Source organism: Carex rostrata, chromosome 8 (genome assembly GCF_964058835.1).
Source record: "Carex rostrata chromosome 8, lpCarRost1.2, whole genome shotgun sequence".
Lineage (NCBI taxonomy): Eukaryota > Viridiplantae > Streptophyta > Magnoliopsida > Poales > Cyperaceae > Carex > Carex rostrata.
The window spans coordinates 13,476,207-13,500,455 of NC_135925.1; the positions used below are offsets into that span (position 1 = coordinate 13,476,207).

At 32.8% G+C, this 24,249-nt stretch overlaps 2 protein-coding genes, 1 long non-coding RNA gene and 1 other non-coding gene across 20 annotated transcripts; all 4 read right to left on the bottom strand.

The window, feature by feature from the left end:
* Positions 1-8,592: 8,592 nt before the first annotated feature.
* Positions 8,593-10,420, bottom strand: LOC144558632 (uncharacterized). Its single transcript, XM_078307479.1, has 2 exons — positions 9,413-10,420; positions 8,593-9,322 (listed from the first exon to the last, which is right to left on the bottom strand). Exons 1-2 carry the CDS (start codon positions 10,410-10,412, stop codon positions 8,658-8,660), a joined length of 1,665 nt encoding a protein of 554 aa, XP_078163605.1. The 5' UTR covers positions 10,413-10,420; the 3' UTR covers positions 8,593-8,657.
* A 1,225-nt stretch (positions 10,421-11,645) lies between these two features.
* On the bottom strand, positions 11,646-14,144 carry LOC144558270 (E3 ubiquitin-protein ligase GW2-like). The gene is made up of 8 exons (XM_078307079.1): positions 13,878-14,144; positions 13,681-13,732; positions 13,533-13,578; positions 13,184-13,265; positions 12,778-12,880; positions 12,499-12,589; positions 12,327-12,390; positions 11,646-11,984 (listed from the first exon to the last, which is right to left on the bottom strand). The coding sequence occupies exons 1-8, from the start codon at positions 14,082-14,084 to the stop codon at positions 11,862-11,864; spliced, it is 768 nt and encodes a 255-aa protein (XP_078163205.1). The 5' UTR covers positions 14,085-14,144; the 3' UTR covers positions 11,646-11,861.
* Positions 14,145-14,731: 587 nt separating this feature from the next.
* Positions 14,732-14,804, bottom strand: TRNAE-CUC (transfer RNA glutamic acid (anticodon CUC)). The gene has a single exon. It is a non-coding gene; the product is annotated as a tRNA-Glu (tRNA).
* A 5,591-nt stretch (positions 14,805-20,395) lies between these two features.
* Positions 20,396-23,764, bottom strand: LOC144558857 (uncharacterized). 17 transcript variants are annotated; one of them, XR_013513023.1, is made up of 6 exons: positions 23,457-23,761; positions 23,036-23,113; positions 22,873-22,943; positions 22,581-22,675; positions 22,271-22,463; positions 20,396-21,400 (listed from the first exon to the last, which is right to left on the bottom strand). It is a non-coding gene; the product is annotated as an uncharacterized LOC144558857 (long non-coding RNA). The 17 variants fall into 17 exon arrangements; XR_013513020.1 differs by having other exon boundaries at positions 23,059-23,113; positions 23,264-23,761; XR_013513018.1 differs by having other exon boundaries at positions 23,264-23,761.
* Positions 23,765-24,249: the final 485 nt, after the last annotated feature.

Here is a 24,249-nt window from a genome sequence, read left to right on the forward strand (position 1 = left end):
AAATATTATGTTGATATGTTCAGATAATATATAACAGTTTTGTAATTACAAGTAGGAAAATTATTTTACAAGTAGAATTATTTTGTTGATATTATGTTGGTTTTACAAATTGAATTATTTTGTATATAGCAATTATAAGTCGGAAAAATTATCAGCAGGAAAAGCATTCGATGGATAGACACTGCATGGGATTTTACATTACATTTTTTTTTTCAATATGCTGTAAAATCATAACAGAAGCCATGTTTATTATTTACTAATTGCAGGTAATGCGATTCAGCTATTGCAGAGGATGCGTATTTGATATGGATATTTCAGAAAAGGAAAAGTCAATCAACTTTCCGTTCTTTTTTATCTTGGCAATTGCTTCTTCCGTTCATTTCTATATGAAGCGGGTCTTATTTAGCTTAACTCTCCGACCCGCTACAGTACTACTATAATTTTAAAACATCAGCTTTCTTGGAGACATTTTTGTCATTCTGGGTAAGACCGTGAGACTTTTCAGAGTCTACTTGTATAAGAATTTAAATGGTTGGTTTGATTGAGTTCGAATTTGAAAAGTGCAGAATACTTCATCGAGGCACGGACAGTGATTTTATTTTTGCACGCTTTCAAATTACTAAAGGACGTACCAAAGGAAGCTGATCAATAGTATGGGGGCACATCAGATAGCCTAGAGCAGGTAGAAATAAGTAAATTGTCCCTCATTAAGGGCAATAGGAGATATTTATTAAATTAAAATTTTTGTTGCCACGTGTTCTAGCTAACGGCTCGATTTACGCAAGAATTAACATGGACTACGTGGTGGAATGATGAGTTTATGAGTCTTTATTTCATCAAATGTATTTTAATTGAGCTGAACTAAAATGACATAAGTTAATTTTTAGATCAGTCTAAATTATACCATCTCACACTGTGATTTAATATAATTAGTATATTATTATTAATAATTATTGTTAGTATATAATTATATAATTAATATCTTATATTGTTAATATATTAAATAATTATTATAAAATATTATATAATTAATATTCTTTTATTAATAATTATTATTAATAAATAATTATATAATTATTATGTTTTATTGTTAATATATTAAATAATTATTATATAATATTGTAATATATTATAGTTATTATTAATATATTAATATTGTGTAATTAGTATCTTATTAACGATATATAACTATATAATAAATATGTCATATTGTTAATATATTAAATAATTATTATAATAATATTATTATATTTTATAGTTATTATAAATATATTAATATTATATAATTAGTATCTTATTATTAATATATAATTATGTAATTAATATCCTACATTGTTAATATATTAAATAATTATTATAATAATATTATAATATATTAATATTATAAAATAATATTTTCTTATTCATAATTATTATTAATATGTAATTATATAATTAATATGTTATATTGTTAATATATTAAATAATAATTATAATAATATTACAATAGTTGTTATTAATATATTAATATTATATACTTAGTATCTTATTATTAATAATTATTATTAATTTATAATTATGTAATTAATAATTAATATTGTTAATATAGTAAATCATTATTATAATAAGAGTAGAACTAGGGTGTTCTTAAGCTCACCAAAGTGTTTGGTGAGCTTAACTTCAAAATCCATCAAATCGGTTTCAAATGACGAATATGAACCGTTGGAACCCGCCTACCTTATGAGTGATGCGTCTACATGTGAAAATTTTAAACATTTGAATTAATTTAGTATAAAGTCAATCGGTCAAAATTAGAAGGTTAATAAATTAATTTTAGTGCATTCATTTTTTGAACGTTTTTTGACCGCTTGACTTTATACTAAATTAATTCGAATGTTTAAAATTTTCACATGTAGATGCATCACTCGTAAGGTAGGCAGATTTCAACGGTTTGAATTTGTCATTTGAAACCGATTTGATGGGTTTTGGAGTTAAGCTCACCAAACACTTTGGTGAGCTTAAGAACACCCTAGTTCTACTCTTTATATTATAATATATTATAGTTGTTGTTCTCTTACAAAGGTATGCTACAAAGTCTCAGGTACAGCTAGCTGTACTAGTTTAAACCTTGAATCTACTCTCATCTAAGGTTGCAAGTGTACAACCCTATCCGTATAGTATAATAAGGTATCAATCCTGAGGGACGGTTTAATTCGATTCTAAATTCCTACAAATCTGAGTTAGGTACTAGAAGTGAAAAGTTTGGTTTGAATTCGTTTCAATTTCTCAATTCAATAACAAAAGATTGCAAAAGAAAATAAATGTTTGTTTCAGTCAAGTTTAAAAGGATGTTTCCAGGGTTTCAGATTTCATCCTCAGCTTTGCCTCTCTGGACCCTCACTCGACTCGCATCATCTCTGATGCGACCCTAGTGATGCGACCCGCATGGTCTCCCATGCGACTCGCATGGCCCTCGAGTGAATGCAGCATTGCACCTGTTTCTGAGTTATTCGATTGTGCAAGGTTCTACTGACCCTACCCACGATTCCTGAGCCTCAACTCTCGTTTATTAGCACTAGAAACCTAGTAAGGAATTGCAATTTCACCTTCTTAGATCTACAACTTTCAACTCTCGTTTATTCGTGTTCAATCTAAGTCAATTGATCGGTTTGCTAAAGGTATCCACTATCTCTCAATAAATGGAAATCTCACCTTTCGGTTCAATTGATCTATCTTTTCAGATTTCTAACCTACCTTATGTGCTTGATTAAATTGCAAGAAGGATCAAGTCAAGAAATTAGAAGAGATGCAAGAGACATTCAACAATAGACAATCAAGATTCAAACAATCAAAGTCAAGCAATGAAAGAATAATACTCAATCAATTGATCACATGAACAACTCAAATTCAAATGCAATTCATACAATCAAAGCTTTAGACTACATCAACCCTAGAAACAAGAAAGATCTACTCAAACAACATCATAAAAGAAGAGAGAAGAGAAGAGATCATGATAGAACCCAATGTAGCAATCTAGCAAGGATCTTCCCTTCTTTCTTGATCAACACTCCAATTCTTGAGGATTTGAATCTTCAAATTCGGAACTCCCTCTCTGGTGACAGAGGTGGTCTATTTATAGACCTTTCAAAACAGTTGCTTCAATTCTGGGCCCTTATTGGGCCTTTGCTGTCTGCTCTGGAAGCTCGCGATGCGACCCGCATCACCACTGTTGCGACCCGCATCGGAGTGTGATGGATGCGCCTCGCATGCAGTGGTGCTGCGACCTGCTGGTGCGGCTCTGAGTGGTTGATGCGCCTCGCGTCAAGTCTGATGAGGGTCGCATCAAGGTCTCTTAACTTCAGCAATTCGCTTGATTTCACCAATTTTCCTACAAGTTAAGAATGAAAGCACAGCAGTACCAATTCTACGCATAATCATTATAATAGATGTTATTTAATGGCTCAAAGTTCGTGTTTTGGTACTGAAATTGGTCAAAACAATAGGTCGGATATAGCAATATCAGTTGTTATTAATATATTAATATTATATAATTAGTATCTTATTATTAATATATAATTAATATTTTATATTGTTAATATATTAAATAATTATTTTAATAAGATAATATAATTAGTATCTTTTTATTAATAATTATTATTAATTTATAATTATATAATTAGTATTTTATTATTAATAATTATTATTAATATATAATTAATTTTTTATATTATTAATATATTAATAAATTTTATAATACTATATAATATATTACAGTTATTATTAATATATTAATATTATATAATTAATATCTTATTATAAATAATTAACCAATTTAAACTTTCAAAACTTTATTCCTCCACCAACTCTAACTAAACAAGGAATAGTTTGAGCTCTAATTTAACTTTAGACCTCAACCAAACATGAATAATTTAGACCGACTTAAGTTGGAATAACCAATTTAAGCCTCCTTAACTTTAGGCCACAACCAAACATGGGCTTAAATGCTTATTTATTTTAGCCTAAAATAAATCAAAGAGGGCAATTATCATGAAAAATTAGATACACTTTCATGTGGGTTCAGGCATGAAACAAAGGAATAGAAGTCAAAGCAATTGTTAAAACATATATATATATGAGTAAAGCTAGGGTGTGATGTGCTCACCAAGAGAGTTTGGTGAGCACAACTCCAAAAGTTCATCGGATCGACTTCAAATGCCGAATCCAAACTGTTGAAATCCATGTGCTTCATGAGTGATGCATGTGCATACAAAATTTTGAATGTTTCGAGTTTATTTGCTACACGGTCAAGCGGTCAAAGAAATGAACATTTTATTAAGTTAATTTATAAGTTATTTTATATAGTCAATTTTTATTATTTCTTTGACCGCTTGACCGTGTAGCACATAAACTCAAAACTTTCAAAATTTTGCATGCACATGTATCACTCATGAAGCACATGGATTTCAACGGTTTGGATTTTGCGTTTGAAGTCAATCCGATGAACTTTTGGAGTTGTGCTCACCAAACTCTCTTGGTGAGCACATCACACCCTAGCTTTACTCTCTCTCTCTCTATATATATATATAATGTTCTCAATTTTTTTTTTTGTATGAATGATCAATTCAAACTATTTAATGTGTAATACACACACAAAAATTGTATGTATGATGTATCCAAGTTTTACTTTCTTTCTTTTTTATTCTTTTACTGTCTTTTTGGATTTCTGAAAAACAATTCCGATTTGACGTGAAAACATTTTAATTTGATATTTTATAATTTTACATTCATTTTAAAAATACGAGAAAATTAATTATAAACAAAATTTAAAGATAATAAAATTTGGTATACTATAAGATTTTGATATGTAGAATAATAAAATGTATGAATTTAAGAATGTAAAAAAATCACGTCATGATTTTAACATATCACGACATGATTTTAACATATCACGACACAGCATAGCTCCATCAAAGATATAGCACCGAGCGTATATCAATAATGTGCCTTAATTTACGTGTCACATATTGTGTCCATTCATTGAAAATGATCAATCGCGACTAAATGTAACCAATCATATTGGATTACCTCATGATCACTCGTGATCACAATGTGAAAAATGTATCATAATTATTTTTTTTGCAATTTTGATCGCGACACAATACGTTACTTAAATTATGATGTGACTAATCTCGATACTACATTACACCCAAAAACTTAACTTAATCATCATACAACACGACATGACGTATAATTCAAATCATGACATTACTAGTGAATAGGATTCTAAATAGCATGTTATAGTGTTTTCAGATCATAAGAATTATGGCGCTATTAACGCTATAGCGTACTATAACGACACAATATGATTTTTTAACCGTTCTGCTATGATACGATAAACATCATAAACACTGTTTTAAATCTTTGCTAGTCAGGATACAACAGTTCACGTGACATAAATTTTAAATAAAAAAAATTCACATTCTCTCTATCAGTTTATTATTTTTATATAAATAAAGAATTCTTACTGGGTTGAGACCTAAATGATACGAGCAAAAAAGTCCCTCACTTTGATAGATTATAAAAATGTACAACAGAACAAAAATGTACACATGCAACCATTAATCATAATTTATATGAATAATACAACAAAAATTGTACTAATGTAAGTATTAGTTTATTCGGTCTATTTGGAATTTTCTAAACAATTTCCTAAACCCAAAATTATTTAGTCACTATTTTAAACGAATTTGTAACTTTCTAAATTATTTTGGACAATATTCTAATTAATCAATCACTATTCTAAATCAATTTGGAATTTTCTAAATTATTCGATCACTATTCTAAACTATTTTGGAATTTTTTAAATTATTTGTCCATTATTCTAAACAAATTTATAATTTTATAAACCATTTTGGACAATATTCTAAATTATTTGGTTACTATTCTAAACAAATTTGTAATTTTATAAACTATTTTGGACAATATTCTAAATTATTTGGTCACTATTTTGAAATTTTATAAACCATTTTAGACACTATTTTAAATAATTTGGACAATATTCTAAATAATTTCTACACTATTTAATTATTCTAAACCAATTTTTAAACTATTTTATAATTCTAAACTAATTTATTTAATAAAATATTAAATTACAAAAGAAATACCTGAGTGAAGAGCCGCTCTATCAGACAATTAGACAAAGAAGAGAGAAAAAAATTAGAATTTTATAATTGTGAGTTGTGAGAGGAGGGGCTGCGGAATGGGCATTTATAGCCGAAAACTTCTTTACGGAGAATGATTCTTCGGATCCGCATTAACTGAGATGTTTTTGGATCCGGAAAATAATTATTCGAAAAGAAGACTTGAATCTAGAGAATTATTCTTCAGATTAGATAGATTTGGAATTAATCCGAATTTAGATGTCCGAATTTAGGCCCTGTTCGGCTGCGCTACTGTTCTCGTGAGAAAAAAAAATGAAATGAATTTTTTTTTCCTACGAGAACAGTACTTTTTAGTTCAATTCATGTGCCCATGTCCATTCTCAATTGGAGGTCGAACATGGCCTAGATTAGACAGATTTGGATATCAATAAAAACTTTGATTTTTTTGGACTGTGCTGTCCGGGAAAGGAAACAAATAGTGCTGAATAATTGTGATTGTAAAGATGCTGATTGGTGGAAATAAAGGAAATAAATAATGAAATTAATTAGTTATGTCATTCATTTTTGTTTACATATTAGTAGATACTATTATTTTCTTTACTTTCATCTTTTAAATTAGTTTTGCTTTCTCAAGTTTTATCTCAACAAAAGTAATTCAAAATATTTTATTACTTTTATTTTTCAAACAATTTTAAATTATTATTTTATTAATTGTGTACGGAAGTTTTACTTTTATTAAATTTTTGTAGACAAATTTAATTAAATTTTGTTGAATATATTTTCGTAAATACAAAATTACATTGGTAAAACTATAATTGCAATAAAAAAGTTACAGCATTAGCTTTCAATTCAAATAGAAAAAATTATTTTTACAAACGATCATGTCAAACAATCAATCTAAATCAACTTCCCGAATTAACTGAGGAGGGTTAAAATGCCTTTATTTTTTGTGCCTCCATCATGCCTCCATTTTTAAAAGCTTTAATAACTCAAAATCTAAAACTTAAGAGTCAAATTAAAACTGTTAGATACTACATCATTTTATCTATGCACGTGTAAAAATTTATGACATTCCAACTTTATTTTGATTGTCATCAAGAGCTTGTAAAAAATGTACTAATGTGGATAATTTAGTGACGTTGATTTTTCAACTTATTGATTCACATAAAAATAAAATTAAAATAGAGGAGGGTTCAAATGCCTCCATCATGCCTCCATTTTTGAAAACTTTAATAACTTAAAATTTAAATCTTAAAATTCAAAACAAAACCGTTGGATATGAAGTACATCATTTTATCTATGCACGTGTAAAAAATTATGGCATTTCAACTTTGTTTTGGTTGTCATCTTGAGCTTGTAAAAATGTATACTAATGTGGATAATTTATAGACGTTAATTTTCCAACTTATTGATTCATATAAAAGCAAAATCAAAATGTGACAATTTTTTATGGGCATATAGAGAAAATAACATAGATCACATCTAACGGCTTAATTTTGATGTTTAAATTTTAAACTCTGAGTTATTTAAGTTTTAAAAAATGGAGGCACAAAAAATGGAGGCATTTGAACCCTCCTCATTAAAATATGATATTTTTTATGAGCACATAGAGAAAATAACATATATCATATCCAACGGTTTTATTTTGACTTTTAAGTTTTAGGTTTTGAACTATAATTTTTTTTAAAAATAGAGACATGATGAAGGCATTTGAACCCTCCTCAATAACTATTTAATTTCAATTTTTTATTTTTCAAATCTGTTTTAAATGAGATCAAAGGCCAGAAGTTATTCAAAATTGAATACGTGAAAATAATATGTTTTTAACCTGTAAATCTGATTTAAAAGAAACTTCAAAATTCAAAGTTTGAAATCTCGATATTTGGATTGTGAGTAGATCAAAATGAACAATTTGAATTATGCGAAGTAAATCAAATCAATAAATTCAAAAAGTATAATTCACAAAAGGAGTTAATGTTATCTTTAATCGAATAATATGTTATCTTGATTTTTATTGGACAGAAGTATAATTAATTATAAGTGGTTAATTAATTAGAATTTGTAGCAAATTTATTTTGATAAAATAGAAGTGCATTAGAGCATCTACATCATAGCAACTCAAATGAGTTTCTAAATAACTATTAACCATTTTAGAGTTTCTAGCAAGTGATGTCAGTAACAAACTAAAAAGTAAAAACAATTTGAGCTAATTATTTGATCAGCATAGAGTTTATAAAAAGTTTTCTTAATAAAAAAATTTACTGCATAGTTTTTAAATAATTTTTTTTTCATATTTTTAAAACTGAATTAAAAACTGTCACATCAAATTATAACTCTAATAATAGCAATGATGTAGATAATATAATTTTGTGGCCTCTGAAATACAAGACTGATAATAGAACATTTGATCAACTTCATTCCAATTCCCTTGAATTGGTAAAAGGCATCAAATAATTGCTACACACATTTGTTGGATGGTAGGTCCATTATTGAGAAAATAAAGCATAATTGCAAGTACTAATTATGGCCTCCCTTGGACCCAATCCAGTAGCCTTGACCTGGTCCGACTCCTGCATGGCCTTCTCCCGAACCAAAACCAAACCCGGATCCACTACCGAAACCTGTGCTGCCACCTGCATTGTAACTTGACCCAGAACTCGAACTAGAACCCGACCAAGAACTTGATCCCGACAAAGAGCCAGTATAAGTATTTGATCCTGCACCAGAACCGGCACTCGATCCTGACCAAGCACCGGAGCTAGAACCCGAGTTAGCGGTTGAACCTAAACCTGAGTTTGACGATGCACTAACAGTACTTGATCCAGAATTCGAATTCGACCATGCACCAGTGGCACCAAGTGAGCCAGAGTTTGCACCGGAGCTTGCGCCCGAGTTTGCTTGAGAGCCATAGTTTGCACCGGAGGATGCACCTGAGTTTGCTTGAGAACCAAAGTTTGCACCGGAGGATGCACCTGAGTTTGCTTGAGAACCAAAGTTTGCACCGGAGGATGTGCCTGAGTTTGATTGAGAGCCAGAGCTTGCACCGGAGGATGCGCCTGAATTTGCTTGAGAATCAGAGTTTGCACCGGAGTATGCGCCCGTGTTTGATCCAGATCTTGCATTTGCACCGGAGCCTGAACCAGATGCCGAGTTTGTGCCGCTATTTGATGAACTATAAGATCCTGAAAACCAAATTGCATGCTCACTATAGATCTGAGTCAAAATGCAACATTGTACAGTACTTTGTTAGAGAGTATAATACAAATTCTCACCAGTAGCACCATAGGATGCACCATTAGCACCATATGAAGCGGTTGCACCAGAACTAGCAGAGGCGTCGCTATTTGCGGTAGTGGTACCAGAGTTTGATCCTCCATTAAACCCAGCATAAGATCCACTACCAGCACCAGAATTAGAGCCTGAATAAGAGGATGAGCCAGTATTTGATCCAGAATTTGAATTTGTAGCAGAACCGGACGATGAGTCTGCACTTGAACCAGCACTAGAGCCGGCATTAGAAAATGAGCCCCCACCTGACCCAGTGTATGAACCAGAAGTACCTGAGGTGTCACTTGTCGATCCGGAATAAGAGGATGAACCGCTATTCGAACCAGAAGATGAGCCGGATCCTAATCCTGACCCAGAGCTCGACCCGATATTGGAAGATGATCCTGCACCGGATCCTGCATAAGGTCCCCTGTCAACACCAGATGATGTCCCCGAACCAAATCCTGAGCCTGAGCCAAAAGATGATCCAGAGCCGTATCCAGAACCATAACCCGACCCATTACCTGATGAAGCACCGCCAGATCCAGTGTTAGACCCTCCACCATTTCCAGTCGTTGCATGCTGCCCTGAACCATTATCACAACCCGTGCCACCTCTAGACCCGCTACTAGAGCCTAAGCCATATGCAGTATCTGTACCGGCACCATATCCTGAGGCTGAACCCCTAGTTGATCCACCATACGAACCAGTGCTAGACCCGTAAGCAGAACCTGAACCATAACTCGACCCCTTGCCACGACCCGAGCTAGAGGCAAATGCTGTGCCAGAACCCGAACCCGAACCACCTAGCCCAAGTCCAATACCTGAACCACCACCTAATCCAAGTCCGACCCCTGAACCACCACCTAAACCAAGACCAACACCGCCATTCAAACCTACATTAACACCTAGATCCAAATTTTTCCTAATGGATCTACCCTTAGCTAAACTTAGTGAAACAGATAGCACTAGAAGTGCAAACACGAGTGGTTTGGAGCTTGCCATCTTATACATGATTGTTAATTTTATGCGTGTTGCTAAGCAACTATTAGTGTCCTATATATAAGTGTTAGCAAATATTAATTAATTATTTCTTGATGTGTATGTTGCTAATGGGATACACATGCTGGTGCTTAAAAAAGCTTAATACAATGTCCCCCATTTGGCTATACATATGCAGTGTACAAGCGTTGTAGGACTGGATACTCTGTAGAAAACCAGAACCTGTATGGCCTTTTTCATGTGGCGATTGGTGTAGCAGTTAATTTTGCAAAACATCAACCATTATGAGCCACATACATGCACATAGTATGGTACAAATGTACCACATGCTACACAATTAGCTGCACGGCGAGTGTTGTATTTTTAGTTAAGTATGAACCTAATCATTTGGAGCCTAACCATTGGTTTCACTATTATTCCGATCTGATATGGAGCCTAACCATTGGTTTCACACTTTCACTTATTATTCCGATCTGATATTTTTTAATCAGTTCATCGTAGGTATTATTTGTACATGTAACTAGAATGTTCTATGCATAAATGTTCCCCTAAGCCTGATGGTGACAAACGAACTCATGCTGGCAATTGATCTCTTTAGTTTAATTTACTGGGTACTATTCATTATACTGATGAAATATTATAAAAATCAAAGATTGATATTCCTGAATCAATAGTGAAAATGCTTTATAAGCTAGGTACTGTTTTGGTCATCTCAGCCTAGTATTGGTCAAAAGTTAGAGATTTGGCAATAGTTCAGTATCTTGCTTTACTAAAAGATTGCTAATCAAAATGATTTGACAAAAAAAAGCATCCTGCGCAACACAGTAATTCAGACCATTTTCACAAAATTAATTTAGAACAATTTGATAATAGTACCAGAAACGGTACAGGAGCTTCATAATCATGCCCAGGGACTTTACTAATAATTAAATAGGAGAACAAAAAATTGTCAAATAATATCAGCTAACTGCCTAACAATCTAACTGTACAATTGTTTTTGCATAATTATGGGACTCACTTTGTATTAAATTGATTTTATTAAAAGTTTCTTGTAAAGATAGTTGGAAATGTGTTTTCATAATTAAAATTGATTTTATTAAATATCCCAACAAAACTCAAGTAAATGATTAAATAACACCATAAGCCCTTTCTAGATCTTCTTTATTAAATAAATTAAGAAACAACATGGACCTTACAAAACCTGGAAATGAACACAAGGCTGTACAAAACAAGATATAAGCTCCACAACCCAATAAAACTACGAAATTATCATTCATACAGTTATATATCTAGCTTGAGACATTTCAGAGTTTTCTGGGGTACATTTCAATACAATTTGCACACATGCACCCCTAAATAGAAAAGAAGAAAGAAAAAAAGATGAGAAAAACCATTGCTGTGATTATCTATATAGCTGGACCAAGCGTTTGGATGGTTATATAAAACTTCCAGTTAGGCAAAAAGTGCTAGCCATAGATTCAAAATATGATCCTTTTCCACCGATTCTCTTGTAAATTCATTTTCTTCATGTGCATCTGTTTCAGGACTTGTATTGCCAAAACAAGGATCAGAATCCTACAAGGAAAAAAAAATGTAGCAAATTAATAAGATTGGGGGGAGCGATCTGAAAGTTTACGCTTGGTACCAAATCCATGTAATATTGGATGGTTTTGGCCTCAAATATCATCCATAAAACACCTAAGAGAACTAAGCTCCTGGCAGAGAAAATTGAGCAAGGTGGTCTCAGAATGCATGGTTAATTGACAAATCATGCATATATAGTTTTACACACTTGTCAATGCCATAACTGACTATAAATTCTTTATATTTCTATTCAATATATGTTGTACCAATAAAAGAGAGTATTGGGTTACAACCAGCGTCTGTGTGTATATGGGGTGTTTAACCTTATCGTACCTGGAAGAATTGCCATATTGCTTCAGACACCAACAAATCTTCCAAATCAATGTACAACTCTTTCCTAATATATTAAAAAAGTTGCAAAACATGAGATTTTTTTTTTGAATTCATCCTATTATTTTTCCAAATATTGTAAAAATAATAATTATTATTATTGTTTTGATTATACCTGAAACTGTTGCAAGAAGTATTTAAACTGCAGTCTCCCCTTCTATTTTCTAAATACAAGGTGCTTGTATTGTTATCCAAACTATCCATTCCTAGAATTTTGATAAAATTCCACTTAGAATATCAACAACAAACTATTCAAAAACCTTTAGTCTTTTCTTTTCAATTTTTTTTCCAGAGATTGTGACCATTTGGGTCTTCAATGACTTCTGTTCTATATATAGGTACAGATACATGTTGTAAAATGCTGAGGTGCCAATAGGAAAGATTAAGAAATTACCGCTAGGCAAGGAAGCAGTATTATTCGGTTTGTACAACAATTGGTTTGATATGTCGAATTCATACTGTATTCTCATCCTAGCCTCAGTTACCTTTTGTTCTTCCTGTTCATATACCAACCATTAAAAGTATAAATCACACCATATATAGCAAAAAGCACCGGTCTTGTAGAGAAAAATATAATCTGCACATTTATTTGCTGCACAACTGAGTTCATAATTGGCCCAAGGGCCCAAAAGCAATTTGGGCCACAACATAACAAATGTCATTCAGGCAAAAAAAAAAAAAAAAAAACGCATAATAGTCAAGGTTTGAAATCAATTAATAATTTCCAACTTTCAAAATAAATCAGTAAATTTCAGACGATGAAAGAAATAGCAATTCAGGGTTATATTAACAAAGGTAACCTCCAGTTCACGGTGTCTCTCCTCGGTTGTCTTGGCACCACGGTAAAAAACTCCATATGAAGCAGCTTTGCAAAATGGGCAGCTAAAGGAGCAATTAAGGTAAACCATATATATGTATATCTACTCTGCACCTAATCCTTCGTTATTAGAGATCTTTTATCTTTTCTTTGATTTTGGAGTTCATGTTTTGGCCTTTTGATTCAGCAAAGGTAATGGTACAATTAATACCTCTTCTTCTTTTTTTCTTTCCTGGTACAATAGTTGTCATACCAATACATGCAATTGGTACCAATGAATATTTAGACAGCCTGGTATGATAGGAGTTAGGAGGAAACATAAAAAAGGATACTGCACAGGTTTAGAAGCATCAGAAGGCATCATTTGCAAGAAACATTCTGAAAAATGAATAAATTAATTAATTAATTAAATAAGTATCAGAAAATTATGTGCAATTGGAGAAATTAAATAAAGTTCCGGGTTAAAAAAAAGCTACTTACCTGTGCAAATCCCCTTTGCACAACACCTCGAACGGTTCAAGCTTGGGTAGTACTAGAAAACATAAACAAAAAAAAATAAACTATTACCTTTTTCATATAAAAACAAACAAAACTAGTACAAAGAACTTAATTAATTCCATACGTAATATTTTTCATCTTCCATAAAAGGAAAAGAAGATCCAGAAGAAAGAAAGTACCATGAAGCAGATGGGACACTCCTCTAGATTTTTGCCAGATCCCTGATCTTCACTTGCATCAAAAAAAGGTGCAAGCTTGCGGGACCTGATGAGGTGGCGTATCCTCCCGTAGTCCACGTCAGATGGCTGTCTGATCAGCCGTTGCGGCGGCCTCGTCAGCCTATCCTCCACCAAATGTCGCCGGATGCCACACAACTTATTCCCCATCTGGAGTTACTTGAAGGAAAACAGAGGAAAAGGAAAATGAAATCAATGAGGGGGAAAAGGTCATTATACTGGACGTTATTTACAAGTGAGAACAAAACGGGACCTACGTGTCAGTGAAAATCATGATGACATGGCAGGTCTACGGAGAAAAGATGAAGATTAACCAGATGCACAAGGTCTTGTATAGATCTCAGATATTGAGACCTAATGTCAGTGACACGTAATGCCTTACTACGGGTTTAATTAGTCGGGGCCGATTGAAGTAATAGGATGGAAAAGTTTGGGCCGAGAGTCTCCTTCGACCTGTTCTTGTAGAACAAGAAGAGTGGGACCGATAAAACAGTCAAGCGCACACCTAGAATAGGTTTATGATATCATAGTGCGGTTACAATGCGGTGGAAAGGAGAGGGTGAGATGATGGATACGCTGCGCCTGGTATTGTAGAACATAAGAAGTGCGGTCCTACATGTCGGTGAAATGGTTTATTCAAGGGGCGCCTGTTGTCGTTTGTTCTGCGGTGCCTTTTGATTGGAGGAGGAAAAGGCCAAAAAAGGGCGCGCTTAAAAGAGGAAGCGGAGCTCGCAAGCAACGGACAAAGGAGAAACTCAATGATGTCAGCAAAGTTAATTTGTGATGGCAAAATTAAATTCCGTTGCCGGGACTCGAACCCGGGTCTCTCGGGTGAGAGCCGAGTATCCTAACCAGCTAGACTACAACGGATTTGTTAAATTTTCTAATATATATTTATAGATTCAAACCATAGTTCATTTTCCGTAAATTTGATCAAACGAGATTGAAAATGAACAAAAGGGATTTTATCGGGTAGAATAAAGAACAAAATGAGTATAAAGATTGAACTAAGAGAGTAGGGAGGGAGGGAAGTAAAGTGAAAACAAAAGGGAACAGCTCGCGTGATTGATTTATGCTTTAGTGTTACGAAAATATATCTAGATGTTCACATCATTGAGTTTTAATAATTAATTAGTTAAAAATAAAGGATGAAATTGGTAATCAATGCACATAAAAGAGGACAGCTTAACAAAACCTTATGGAATTGCCTCAACTACCATGAGTCAACTTGCAATATAATCCTTATTATGGAATTCATATCACCTAAGGTACCTCGTTTTTTTAGTTTCAATCTGGTCCGTTTGTTAGGTACTAGCACGAATCTTCAAGGGATAGCCTCATACCTCCTTTCTTGAGTTTGAATCTGGCACGTGCATTGCACGATTGAATCGAATTGGTTTGAATACATGATCAAAGAGTCTGGATTGGATTGGGGTTTAAAACACAAATTCTACTGGTCTGATTGATTCATTTAGAAGATTACAATTTTTTTTTTTTTTGATAATCTCTACAAAGACTGTAAAATCGTGAGTGTAGTTCGAACTTTTGATCTTTGAATAACCAAAATTCTAAGACTTTTTCTTCTAACCAACTTATTCAATTAACTCGATATATGACTGAATTTTGGGGAATCAGATTTTGTCCAAAGGGCTTTGGACAAAATCTCATCCAAAGCCGAGCATTATCATTTTATTTGCTTTAAGATTCGTGCCAACATATTTAAAACTTAATAACTCTGAATGACTCTGTAAATCTAAATCATCTGTATAAATTTTAACACAAATCAAATAATTTACAACTGACTTTGGATAAATTATTGTCCAAAGCCCTTTGAACATAAACTAAACCCGAATTTTGGATATACATAAAGAAGCTGGAGTTAAAAGCCTGCTTGAACATTATATTTCTTAAGATAACTTGTTTATAAATTAGAGGGTTCAAATGCCTCTATTTTTTGTGCCTCCATCATGTCTTTATTTTTAAAACTTTAAAATAAAACCATTAGATGTGATCTATGTTATTTTCTCTATGTGTCCATAAAAAAATTATCACATTTGGATTTTGCTTTTATGTAAATCAATAAGTCAAAAAATCAACATATAGAAATTATCCACATTAGTATACATTTTTACAAGCTCAAGATGACAATCAAAATAAAGTTGAAATGCCATAATTTTTACACGTGCATAGATAAAATGATGTAGTTCATATCCAACGATTTTATTTTGAATTTTAATATTTAAAATTTAAGTTATTAAAGTTTTTAAAAATAAAGACATGATAGAGGCACAAAAAATAAAGACATTTGAAACCTCCTCTATAAATTATTGTACTAGTAATGTTATAACAGGAATAATGTACTATTTTCTTATTGTTGGACTTAGCTTGCAGTTAGTTAATAATTAATGGATTGAAAATTATTGTAGTCTAATTATGAATTGTATTATACGGAACTTGACATATCCGATCTGTGTCCACCCATTATAATTTGATAAACTCTAAACCCTAAACCAAGTCATGGACGTGTTTTTTATTATTTTAAATAAAAATAATATATCAAATTTAGTATTAAGTTGTGAATTATTTGGTCGGTAATTGAATGATGATATAAACCTTTACTTTTTTAATAGTTTTATGAATAACTAATTGATTTTCAAAATATGTCTCTAAACCTATTCAAATGATCCCGTAAACTTCGTTACTCAATCAATCATGTAATCTGATTCAATGAATTATAAAAACTAGCAATTTTTTATTACAGTGTGGTTCCCAATAAATACCTAGTCTACTTGCTTTGATCATGATTACTTGGAACCAATGTTATAAAATGCGGTTTCTATGCGGTATGCGGAAGGCCACCGCATACCGCATATACGGTATACGGCCGCATATGCAGATTTATATATGCGGATTAAAAAGAGTGATAAAATAAAATATAACATAATATCTCATAATATTATAGATATAATAGAAAATACAAAAATATATAAGCCTGCAAATGTGAAAATTATACAAAATCCTTGAAGTATTTTATTTGAGTGAAGTGCTCTATTAGCTTTATGTGAAAAACACTCAAAATTATTAGTGGGGTATTTTGAAGTTTGGCCCAAAACTTTATTAAATCAAATAAAATTGCATTGGTTGGCCCAAAATACTAATATGTGTCCTCTTGGGCCTGACGTCACTAAGCAAAAAAGCAACACAAGCACAGCCACGTGAAAGAAAGAAAAAAGCGCATCCGATACACTTATAATCAATGAATACTTTAGTCCCAACTCTCTGAAACAAGAAAAATAAAGCGCTCTAGAGCCTATTAATAGATGGGAACAACTTGCAACATTACTTAACTGGGCAGTCCGCATCAACTGGGCAGCCCGGATCCGATTTTATATGGGTTTGGTTTTGGTGAATACTGAAACCTATAAAATCCGCATACTGAAACCGCATAGCCGGATTTTATGTGGTTCTGGACTGCATACGCATATGCTGATCCCACTTGTAGAAATTCTCTAACGACTTTTCAAACTTGAAAAGTGTCTGTAAACCTCTTCTATTAATTATGTATACTTCAATACTCAATCATATAAACTAATACAATAAATTATGCAAAATTAGCGATTTTCATTATAGTGTGGTCCCCAATAAATTCCTAGTCTAACTAACTACTTTGACCAGGACCACTTCAACCACTTGTAATACTTTGACCAGGACCACTTGTAGTTCTCTAACGACTTTTCAATACTAGCAGCTAACTCGGAACAACTTTAACCTCTGTAAACTATTTCGTTAAAAATTGTAAACTCTTTCTTTGAACCCTGTAAACATAACTATGTAAACTGTTTTTTTTAGAAACGAGTTAGAAGTGGTCCAATTCATTGGAGGGGTTTTCTGGGGATTATAGTATAGGGATATTACCTTTTCTCTATATTTAAGCTTTTGAAAATTATAAGTTTTTTTGTCTATTCTTAATTTTTTTTCAAATATATTTATATATCTATTTTTCTCTGAAAAATATTTAAAAATATACCTATTATTCAAAATAACTTAAAATTATGTCCCACTTAAATTTTTTCTCTCTCCATCTCTATTTCAGACTGCTAGAAATAATAGAGGTTAGATGCTACATTTACAAATTATACCCTCGCAGTGTATTAGGCGAGCCCCAACATACCAATGTTATTCGCTGTGAATTGTGATGTTAGTAGTACTTTTTTTGGGATATTTTTTGTTTGTTATTTTAGGTTAAAAATCTTTGAGTAATTGTATTTATCTCACGATTTACAAAGTAGTTATTATACAATATTTTTTTTTTAAATTCAAGAAGCATGAAAACACATATTGAATTACTTGTAAAATTATATAATTTGTTATATCAGGAAATAATAGATATGTAAAGTCAAAGAATGTGAATTAGTTTGTTCTCGCCCGATTAGCAAGTAGGTGGGCCTTTTGAATTTATATTATGGAAATGTAAACACAGCAGTAATTTTTTCAATTTGTATGACTAACGGACTACGCTGTATCAAATCCTTCCTTGAAGACGAAATGTTTTCTTCTTTCCAAAATTGATGCCGCCCAGAGGAATGCATAACCAAGAGGTACTGAATCAAACCGGACCGGAACAATCACCACTTAGAGAGGAGGAACATGGCAATGAATCAAATCAGACCGGGACAGTCACCACTCAACCGAAAAGACATTAAATCAAATCGGATTAGAATAATCACCACTCAAAAAGAAGAAAGAAGAAGGAAAGGATGAAGAAGAAAGAGAAAGAAGGATAACTATTTACATTTTCGTTATGGACAACAACTATAAAAATGCACATCTTATTCATATATAGTTACATTACTTATTCACATATATATAGTTAACTAGTAGATACAGGGTCGGTCCTGAAGATTTTGGGGTCCGGGGTGACAGAAAAATTTGCGATCTTAATATAAATATTTTTTTTATTAATATGTCAATAGATCATATAAAATATGGGGGACAAAATTTTCTTCTCCCTCTCCTTTTCTTTTTTCGCTACTTGATGCATATTTTTTAGGAAACATTGTTTTAAATTAAAAGATAAAACAAAGTAATAGAACGATAAAACCTAGGTAATGAGGCAGAGCAGCCCAGCAGCGGTCCGCCACCTTGCCTCACCCAGTTCAGTCACTGCCGCTGTCACGTCGCGTTGTGTCGCTATCGCTGCCGTTGTTGCTGTCGTGCCGCTCAATGTCGTTGCCGCGCGCGCCGTGCAGTGTCGCTGCCGCTGACGCGCCGCGCTGTGTTGCTGCCACTGCTCATGAGAAGAGCAAGATTTATTAATTTCTTTCTCCCTCGTTTACTTGTTTATTGATTTACAGAGAAAAAAAGGGCGGAACTAGATTTTCAATTTTTTAGGTTTTTAATTTTTTGAATCATGTTGGTTGTTACTGTTGAAGAATTGGTAGGTTGTCAAAATGAAGAAACTTTAAACAAATATTAAAATAAAAAAAATAAAAAAAAAAGAATGATTGAGCCTTTCCTTTTGGTGAAGAAAAGAAAAAATTGGGAATATTTTTTTGTCCAGTCAGCTGTCCGTAAATAGAATATTAATCTTGTTGTTCTGCGATTTTAAGTTTTTAACACATATAAACTTTTTTTTTTCGGGCCCTTTGAAAATTTAGGGCCCAGAGCCATCGCCCTGGGTACCCTGGGCCATTGAGTAGATATATTTTGTTAATCACTTATGTGGTTGGTTTGTAAACTTCATATATAACTAATGTTATTTTTGGTAAAAAAATATAATAATTACTGGTTAATGATCCAACTTTTTTTTTAGTTAGCATTTAAAAAAAATAAAAATTTAATTATCATGATATTTTAAAATTCTCATATTTTAGAGCAGACTCTGCATCATTATGGGGCGGCAGTTTTGATATGTCACGCTAATGAATTTTTATTATTTTTTATGAAATATTTTATTATTTTTAAATAGTAACTAAAAAAATCGGGTTAATGGTTAGGTAAGTAATTAGATTTTAAGATATTTTGGTTGTTTTCTTTTTGTATGACTTTGTACCGTTGATTGGTTTCTTGTTTCAATAAAAATCGGTGGCATAACCATCCGTATATATAAAAAAAAAATTGCTCGTCGATATCTTTATATTAAAAAACTTATAATAACTAGTAACCTTATTGCGGCTCCGCCGCAACTGTCATTCTTGTTATTGATTTTTGTAAGTGGCCTTTTTAGTTTCCTCGTTCGGCATATTTTTTTTTCAGCAACTGCATTGATTAAGTAAATATGGAAATAAATCTTGTTGTATATTCTTTTTGCGTGTACGTTGGTATATATAGGGTATTCTTGTCCCATACTGCAATGACTTGATTATTTTCTGTTAGCTTCACTTCTTTCAATTTGGGAATTTAGCTTCACTTCTTTCAATTTGGGATTTTGATCATCAAGTTTAATTATTTTCTACTAGATATAATACAAACCAGAACACTATGCCAACTGATTCAACATCCATTTTCTAATCGTCACCTAAAACAAAATAGAACTACTGATCCAAAATCCATAATATAACCATCATCTCAAAAGTAAAATAAAATAAAATGAAAGATAAGCTTTCCAGTGGTACGCTCCAAGAGCCCATCTACATCATGGCTGAGAGTCAAGGATTTAGATTAGTGTTATGGACTTCCATTTTGACATCCTAGATGAAGCATCTGACCACCTACTAAACATTTACCATTTGTCAGCTTCATCCAAACTTCTTTCCCATTTGAGTTTGAGAACTTCAAATCTGATGATGATAAGCCTTCCCATGAAGAATTCATTGCCGGCCTCATCAAAGCAAACGATGCCTTGTTCCACATGAAACTATTATGCCTTCTGTCATCTGCATCATAATTTACAATACAGAATTGTTTTTGTTTTCTTAATAAAAACAAAAAAGAAAGAACAGTCAATTTTTAATGCCAAAACTATAGGTGTAACTCAAATTTGAATGGTAAAAGAAGCATACTGTATGGGTGCTAACTCGCTTATATGAGATGCATTGTTAATCCCAACGGTTCTGTCTTGGTCGCTCAAGTAAAGAAGTTTTTATCCTAGAACTAAATGTTTGAACGGTATCAAACCATTAAATTTCGTACCAGAAATCAGATCATGCATACCTAATCAGAAAAATGAAAGCATGCACTCCTTATAACATTCAAAGATTTATCTATTTAGATTGTGATTCGATTTGCAATATTGACAATGCGTCTATTGTATTTCCATGGACATTATCTCCTTCTAGCGTTCCTTTGTGTCATACCAGAAATCAGATCATGCATACCTGATATGACAATTGGAAGCATGCACAGTGGAAATTTGAATCATTCTTTGTGGATTAGTCGAACAAAAAGAAGTTTACCCAAGTAGTAGCATTCCTTTGATCCACAACTGCGTAAGAAAAAACCCATCGATCTTCTAAGCAACTACGATCCTGAACAAAATAATTTGCGTTGCAATCAACTCACACTGTATAATAGATAGCATACAAATTTAGTGATAATATATGCTGCCGAAAAATGAAACCACAATCTGCCAAAAATAAAAGCACATCATAAAATAAAAATATTCAACTTACATAACATTCTTACTTAAATTTGTTTACATTAACAATTTGGCATGCTTGCAAGTCAACAGTCAACAACACTGAGTAAGACACGGAAAGAAATAAAACCCAAAATATTTTCCAGTTATTTTTTGGGTCTGAATTTCCCTGATTTATTTAGTTTGGTCAGAATTCAACCCAAAGAATACAAATAATATTAGGTTATGGAATTAAACCTACTGGAGCCATCGTCTACGTTTGAAATGCTGAATAGATCAATGGACTAAGCGTAATTGTCCAACTCAACCTAAATTTTTCCTGTCGATTCTACAACTATGCTCCAACTAATGGTAAATTTAGTATCAATGCATAATTACATTAATTATGCAATTCCAAGTAAGCTTATTTATTAAGCCTAAGATCATATAGCTCTCCGGTTTGGAATTTAATAACACTATTTGACTCAGTACAACAAAATTTAGCCTTAAGTATCCTGGATTGAGCACGTAAGATTCCAATTTTAGATCAAGTTGAACAACTAACCCAAGATAATACAATTTTGCCACAATTATCCCTTACTTGTGAAATTACTCCCAACTAAACATTCTTATCTTTATTCTCAGCTGCATATTTAGCCTTCACTTACTCTCAATAGTACTATGAAGAAGAAATACAAGATAAGCTATCAAAAAAATACATGGGAAAAAAATAGAAACTGTAGTGTGGCTATCTATTTTCAACCCTCAGCTACACATTTACCTTTTCAATAGCGATGGATGGTGTGACATTCTTTGTGAAGAGGTGTTCCCCAATCCCAACACAGGTTACAGTCATGATTTTGTCTTTGCTATGGTAGAGCTTTGTCATCTTCAAATTGCTGATGATGGAGTGCATTAAGTCCAAAATCTGAGACCTCGAGAACACCCCTTGCATCAAGCAAAAGATTTTCATGCTATTGAACAAATAGAAGGAAATATAAGGAATCCACCTAAATACTAAAACAAAAGAAACAAATCATAATGCTCCTATTCATAAAAAACTAAGCATCTGATTTACTTATATCATTCACCTTGAAATCTCAATGATATAGGCCTCTGCTATGGCAGTAATCCACAACAGTTATCAGTTGTTGGAAGTACTACCTGGCCTCATCCTCCAACTTCCCTTTGGACATGAAATGGAGTAAAAATTACACACAATAGCTATTAAATTTCTGACTAAATAAACTATATTATATTACAAGGATAACTATGCTAATCAGCACATGCTTGCATGGATGCTAATACAAAAAACAACCAGTTATCCAGGTTGTTTGATATCCAATATTGAATGTGGAAAACAGGTTTAGAGTAATATCTTACAATTGTGTCAAGGAGTTCAACAACAGTGACGAGTTCCATGACTATGTAATCTTGGTCTTGCTAGCCGTCACCTATGAAGCCCAAGCACAACCCAAATAAAGAGAAAGAAAAATTATGAGGCTATAATAGAGATATTTAAATAAGTAAATGATGAAGAACTTACAAAATGCCCAACCAACTTCATACATGTGAATAACATTGGATGCTTGATCAACTTCATTGTTGAAATTTCACGCTTAATCTGCTTTGCGATTACAATGAGATCAGAAAAGGGAAATATATTCTAAGGCTCATTTATTGCTGCATCTTATATGGTACTTGGATCACCATGAAGTCAGAAATTTTGATAAATGTAGGTACTCAACCTGAACAGTCCCAAATTGGCACCAACCTGATACCAGTAAGGGAGCCCCCACCACCAACTTTACATAAATTATTCCTAATTCTATATCTCTAGAAGCCCCTTTGCCTTTTCCCTTCAGTATGCCTTAAAAAGAGAAAGCTTCTCTGAGTAAGTGTCGATAAAGGTAAGATAGAGATGAACAACGAATGGACAAAAATTGGTAAAAAGAAAGACATATCACCGTAAATTGTAAGAAATTTAGCGAACACTTTGATTTACATTAGAAGGTTTTGCCTCAAGTGCCATAGCTGCCCCCGTTCCACTTGCGCTCCATTGTTTTTCTTTCCTTTGGAGTATTAAGGGTAATCGGTTTGTTTTGGACGTTAAGGGTGTGGGACAGAAAAGCGGAGGAAGTGGCAGAGAGGCGGAGAGTGTAAGGATGGGAGGGGAGAAAGGGAGGTTTGGAACGGTGTGGAAAGGAACGAAGAAAAGAGGAGGTGAAGATTTACTCGGTGGAAGGCAGACAAGAGGAGGAAACGAACAGGTGTCGACGTGAGGAGCGGAGGAGAGACATCTGTCGAAATGAGGGAGATAGGGAGAGAGAGTTTAAGTCGAGATCAACCGTTAGATAGGAGGGGAAAATAAATTGATGAGAAATGACGCTAGATGACATCAGCAAATTTAATCTGAAGCATCTATTTAGCATCAGACAACGGGGAGCCGGGGTGTTACTGTTCCTCGCTACAGTAACACCCCATTGAACTTTAAGATTTATAATATCAAATCAATTATCATTATAAAGTCTAAACTAGACTTTTTTTTTAAAGCTAATTTATTTTAGAAAGTATATGCGGTCAGCAGCTAATTTATTTCTTTTTTCTAAAACAATTGTTCCAGAAAATGGTAAAACGCCAGCTTGCGGCCATTTATCCTTAAAAAAAAACTTAATTTTAAAAATAACTCTACATTTAATTTTTTATTAAAAATGCCCCAACCGCCAGGACATGGGGCGGCCCAAAACACAAGCGGAGCGC